The 6,661-nt window shown below is 35.9% G+C and overlaps 1 protein-coding gene across 1 annotated transcript; it reads right to left on the bottom strand.

Moving 5' to 3' along the window:
• Positions 1-1,106: 1,106 nt before the first annotated feature.
• On the bottom strand, positions 1,107-1,457 carry LOC122110829 (reactive oxygen species modulator 1-like). Its single transcript, XM_042683533.1, has one exon. The coding sequence runs from the start codon at positions 1,425-1,427 to the stop codon at positions 1,188-1,190; it is 240 nt and encodes a 79-aa protein (XP_042539467.1). The 5' UTR covers positions 1,428-1,457; the 3' UTR covers positions 1,107-1,187.
• Positions 1,458-6,661: the final 5,204 nt, after the last annotated feature.

The following is a 6,661-nucleotide window of genomic DNA, read 5'->3' as shown; positions in this document are numbered from 1 at the left end:
TGTCCATATCTTGGGGTTCATTTCGCTTAGCATCATCTTAAATGGTCATACATACACAACTTTTGAGCTTTTCTGCTCATCTGAGAAGATTATTCTAGATGTATACTAATTGTTGCAAATAAGGGAAACCATGGAACCTATATTTCTTTGGGTTTGGCTAAGTTCACTTAATATGATTTTTTCCAAGACTTTTTATTTCCTAACAAATAGGGTGGTGTCATTCTTTCTGATGGAAGCATAGAATTCCATTGTGTATATACCACATTTTCTTAGCAGAAAGAACAGCGCTGGAGAAATATCAATTCCAAATTTCAAACTCTACAATAAAGCCATAGTAATCAAAACAGCTTGGTACTGGCACAAGAACAGAGCTGAGGACCAATGGAATAGAACTGAAGACCCAGAAATGAACCCATAGACCTATAGCCACCTAATCTTTGATAAGGGAGCCAAAAAAATAGAATGGAAGAAAGACAACCTTTTCAGCAAATGGTGCTGGCAGAATTGGTTAAACACCTGTAGAAAACTAAAGTCAGATCCTTATATATCACCCTGCACCAGAATCAACTCCAAATGAATCAAAGACCTTGAAGTAAAAGCAGACACCCTGAAAACATTACAAGAAGGAATAGAAGAAACTCGAGGGCTCATAGGCACAGGTAGAAATTTTCTGAATAAAGATCTAGAAACACAACAAATCAAAGAAAGGTTGGACACATGGGATTGCATGAAACTTCAAGCTTCTGCATGACAAAGGATATAGCTAGCAAGATCAATAGAAAGCCCACAGATTGGGAGAAAATTGGGAGAAGATCTTTACTAGCCACACAACAGACAAGGGCCTCGTATCTAAAAGATAGTTAGAACTAAAAAAAATTAAATCCCCCAACAACAAATCCTCAAAGAAACAACTGTCCAGTAAGTAAGTGGGCTAAAGACTTAAAGAGATACTTCTCTGAAGAGGACATAAGAATGGCCAATAGACACATGAAGAAATGCTTCTCTGGCAATAAAATAAATGAAAATCAAAACAACATTGAGATTCTACCTCACTCCAGTTAGAATTAACTGCATACTTTTGAACAAATATTCTTTTTTCTTTTGAGAAGCAAAAACTTCTTTTTATTATAGTACAAGGGCTGTGACCGATGGGAAGGTGTAGATGTAGCAGGCAACTACTGCCCTGGTTAGCATCGTATGCCCATTCCGATAGCCATGAATGTGCCAAAGGGGCCGCCACTCTGCATCATGGTTTTCCCAATGCCGCCCATCAGCTCCCGGCCCCGCATTCCAATCCTGAGACAGGAAAAGGTGCCAAAGAGGGCTCCGGCCGCCATGCCCACGGCGCAGCCCATAACAAAGCCCATCTTCACGCTGTGGAAGCAGCTGGGCTGTGACTGCCCATAGGAACCCACGGCCACCAGCATCTCGCTCTGGGCCTCGGTCGCTCGGCTCCACGTCTCACACAGAAAGCCTTGAACAAATATTCTTAACAGCAACATTCAAAAACAGCCCGTGTTAGAAATATCCATCAGCAGATGAGTTGGATAAACAAATAGTGGCGCGTGCATGCACGCACGCACGCATGCACGCACACACACGCGCGCGCGCACAGTATTCAAGATTAAAAAAAATATTACTCCATTGTAGATGAACCTCAAGAAACTTTATGGTAAGAGAAATAAGCCAGGTAAAATTGCCATAAGTTTTATGGTTTTATTTACACAAAGCATTTAGAAAGATGCAGCAGATGGTTGGCTACAAAGGCCTAGGACAGGTGGGAACGGGAAGTAATTGGTTAACAGGCAATTTCCTGAACTAACTTCCATGTTGCACATAATGTTTATTGTGCAGGTAACTAGAATGTGTCAAAGAATAAAAATATATGCATGTCATATTTCTATATACATGATTGTGAAATTCAAGATAACCTCTGAAAGCCTCTATCTCTTGATACCCACCATCTTGTGTTGTCAGTTTCCTGCACATTATGGCTAGGATAACAGGACAGAATAGATGGCATATCAATTCTAAAATTAAGTTACAAAACACACTGTAGCTTCCCCTTTTATTGTCCACATGCTCTCTGACTGTCTGCCTGCCTGCCTGTCTTCTGTCTGCTCTCTCTCTCTCTCTCTTTCTCTCTCTCTCTCTCTCATTCTTACTTTAGAGCTCGCTAATTGCCCCATCATAAATGAGCAGCCCTACAGAATGGCTCACCAGAGAACACGGAACAGATGAGCACCTCAGTCAAGATCCACTTACACGAGTCTGGAAGTGCATCACTCAGCCACAGGCTAACTTTTTAGGTGACTTGCTCTAGTTGACAGTTTAATTTCAGGAGCAACAAACATCCAACTAAGCCACCCCAAATTCCTGGTTCTCAGAAACCATGTGAGATAATGAATATTTGTTGTTTAAGCTGCTAAATTTTGGGAGCAATTGTTAAACAGAAATAGATAATAAAATTTCAATAACGCCTTCCTGACTTAATCATATCCCCAAAGATACAAACTCTTTATCCACAATAAATGGGATTAGGTTTCAAAACATGCATTTTGAAAGACATTCAGACCACTCCAGCATGTATTTAGATTGAGTCATAATGAGTTATCTGTAGGTCTCCTAACATCCTGTTATAAAGCACAGACACTTTTGCACATACTAATCTTTTTACCTGAGCTCTTTAGTTCTCCTTTACTTCTACTCTCTTCCAATTCTACCCTTATTAATTAAGTAAATTCATTGGCTATTCAGAGAGAAATTTGGACTAAGTGCCACAGGAGGCCCTTTCCATCCAACCTGATGGTTAAAAGAAGTCTGAAAAAACGAAGAAAAAAAAAAAAAAGAATGACCTAGATGAAAAAAGTGAAAGGTGCTCTAGGCAGATGATATGAACAAGGCCAGAGATGATTGCGGTTGTACAATAATATGAAGGAAGTTGGAAAGAGCAGATATGAATGAAGAAAAGAAAACTATAAACCAAGCTATAATACAGTGGAAAGGAATGAACATAAATCTAGCATGAGTGTAGTGAAGAGGTGAGTTATGTTCAAAAGTGAGAATTAAACCTGGATTTTCTTTTGTTAATGATTTATTTACTTATTATCATTTAGTGTTATACAGAAATGTTTCAATTAATACTGTTTCATGAGTACAATGTATCTTGATCAATCTAGCAAAATAATCTCTTCCGTCATTCTTCCTCATCTGTCCATTCTCCACCTATCTCTTCAAGTTACCTTAAACCTAGCTTTTCAAATTCTGCCGGACATAATGAACAATGAAAACTAGTGAATTTTGTCTTTAATTTCAGTGATCTTTTAAGAAAAATATTACTATTTAAAAAGAACATACTTTTTCTAGAGATGACATATAAGATTTGTTGTTATTGTTACTAGATAGCCAGGTTAGCCTTGAACCCTTGGTCCTTCTTGAACTTCCTGATTGCTGGAATTACAGATGTGCTCTACCACCCCTAAAAATATTTCTTAATTTCTTAATTTACAGTTTCATAAGACTAGACGTCACAAGACTAGAAGATTTATACATTACTTTTCTTAAACTGTAAACAAGTCCTTATGCAAGACAGACATTGCTTCCCTTTATCCCTGCTTGTTTAACTCTAAGAACTTTGACATGTGTGCCATTCACATTTTCATCTTGCAAAAATTGTGTTGCCTGTTTGTTTAGTGTTCAGTAAATGCATTATAAAAATCTAGTAAGGCAATATGAAAGCAACTACTTATCAATAAGTAGTCTTGAAGTCTTTTTTATGAGCTTAAATCCCATCAACAATTTGATATTTTAGTACAGGGGCTTTTTGTAGGAAGAATGGCTACTTTTATCTTTCAATTATTTTAATACTCAGGCATGTGACATTAGAGCAAAGGCATTAATCAAAACTAATTTGCTTGGCCAGCTTCTGATTAATTGCAATAAAAGTGTCTAGCTTTGGCTATGAGAGAAACCCAATTGAAGACCTTCGATAGAACAGTCCACGCCTTGAAGTCTGCGGGAGGACAATCCTTCACTTTTCATCCCATGTAGGGTCCTTTTGGCTGATCTGCTCGTTTATTATGTTGCCTGAAGAACTTCTCCCTGACTGCTCTACTTAAAACTCCCAATCCAACTCCCACAGCCAGTCTCCTCCCCAAAACCTGTTGCTTTCTTCCTAGATTTTATCTTGATTTATCATTGTCTCATCTCTCTCATCCTAATTCAATCCTAAACCTGGTGAAACCAAGTACTAAGTATTCTATAAACTCAATGTCCTACTCCTAGAAAATGCTGCTTCAGTGTTGATGAAGGTATTAGGAGAACTTAAATTCTTTTAAGGGGAAAATCACCCCGTGACTCTTTTTTTTTTTTCCCTAGGAAACATTGTGGCACAAATTTTCATTTAAAATGTCCTAGGTGTGATTTTCTCCAAATGTAGTAAGTAAATAGAACATGTTTAAATTTGTTGTTATTATTTTACTTATTTCGTTAAAAAAGAAAAAGAAGAAAGGAAAAAAGATGAGAAAAGAAAAGAAAAGATTTGATCTAGTTTTGTAGAGCAATGTCTGACACAGGTCAGGACCTGGGACAATTTTAAAATTCTAAAAAAAAACAAACAAAATCTATCAAAGTCTATTGGGATCTTGTAAAAAGAATCAGGAGACAATCTAAAAGAGTTCCAAGTCAACCAATGATAGGACAATTTGGGTATTAAAAGAGAAGGATGAAGCAATTAGAACATGTTAAATTTGGAAAATTTACTTTGCTATGGAAGCAAGTTATTATTCTGAAAATTGGCAAATAAAGGAAAATTAGTCTGTGTGTCCTGTACTAGATGTAGTTCAAGTTGACCAGAAAGTGGGAGATGGAAAGTTCCATCCAATAAATTCAAAAGGAATAATAAAATTGGATTGATTGGAACTTATTGTAAACATGTGTGGAAATATAATAATGAAATCCTCCTCTGTATAACTTCTATAAGCTACTAATAAAACATAAAGGAGAGAAAACCATAATTCTGCAACTCTTGATGATATAGACAACACCTCTGAACATTACAACTGACCTGTGAGTTGATGGGGAAATTTATAATGAACAAATAACACTGATAACACCTGAACTTCTGTCTGGTCTTAGTAGCATCATTAAAAGTGAGACAATCTGACATTCCATGTCCTGATGTCATCCACATCACAGCCTCTATTTTATTCAATGGCATCGAGGAAGCAATCTTTTCTGAAATATAAATTTGCACCTAATCAAACCCTGAGTAGTAACTATCACATAATTTAGTGTGTACTATGAAGTTGCAGTCATGCTGGAAATTCAAAGACACAAATGTCTCTAATCCTTCAACAAATAAACATTCATTTTAGATATGAATGGAAGTGAACTTTCATATGTTAAAAGAGGCTTCCAAGACATATAAACGCAATTTATTATATACTTTGTTTTATCCTGATTGAAATAAACTAACCTCAAAAAGTTATTTTTGATAATTGGAGAAAAGGAATGATCACCATATATTAACTGCTGCTAACAAAATATTAAAGTTATTAGATGTGATAATAGCACTATGTTGAAAGTTTTTAATGTGTGAATGGATGATATTAAGACAAAAATGACCATGGTTGTCATTTAAGGAAAATGTGTGTGTGTGTGTGTGTGTGTGTGTGTGTGTGTGCGCATAGACAGACAGAAAGACAGAGAGAGACAGAAAAATGGCAATACAGAGCTGAATGATAGTCATGGAAGGGTCATCATCTTTTTCGCTCTGCTTTTGTATTTCTTTGAAAACATGTTTAATGTTAAGTTTATTTTTTGTTTTAGATATATCAGTTTTCTTGAAACACAGCAGAAACACAAAAAGGCTATGAAATACTTAAAAATATTGAAGCATATTCCTATATAATCTCCAACCCAGAGCAAAACATAGAACTTTAACATTTCTATATCTCTTTTGGTTCTTCCCTAAGCCCTTAACTCTTTCTCTCCCTCAGGGAGAATCATTATTCTAAATCTTTTGTTATAATCCTTTTGGTATTCTTTGTTTTAAAATTTATTTATATGCTTATTCTTACACATATTGTTTGTTTTTGTTTGTGAAGTTAACACAAATGGAATCATGCCTATGCATATTGCCGTCTGTGGACTTGTTTCATTTTTCAGTATAAATTTTGAAATGGTCTAGATTGTTGTGATGGTACTGCTGTAGTTTTCTATGTTTGCCAACTAAAACCCTTTCACCAATTCTCCTTTTGAGTTCTCTTCAGTGTCTTATGACTATTCTAGTGTATTTCATCTGATGCACATATGGAAGAATTTCTTCAAGGTACACACCTGTAACTGCATGGCAAGGTTTATACAAATAAAAAATGGGCCGTGCTTTATTCCTAAGTGATGGGTAAAACATGGCATCAAGGAAGCAGTGTTTTTAATAACATTACTTCTCTCTTCTTCACCTGCTTTTTTATCTTCAAAATTCTTAATTTTTGCCAGTCTAGTGGTAAATGTAGAATGGTGTCTTATTTTTATTTTATTTTGAAATTGCTCTTTTACATGCTAATGTGCATCAACATCATTTATCCTCCTTAGTAAGTATGCACTCATTATTTATAATCAAGACTTTTCTCTTTTTTTGGGTCCCAAGTCATTTTTAAAT

This window comes from Dipodomys spectabilis, unplaced genomic scaffold (genome assembly GCF_019054845.1).
Source record: "Dipodomys spectabilis isolate Male_0828 unplaced genomic scaffold, ASM1905484v1 ptg000081l, whole genome shotgun sequence".
Taxonomy (NCBI): domain Eukaryota; kingdom Metazoa; phylum Chordata; class Mammalia; order Rodentia; family Heteromyidae; genus Dipodomys; species Dipodomys spectabilis.
Note: the sequence above shows the minus strand (reverse complement) of the source record. Positions and strands in the feature narration are given on the sequence as shown.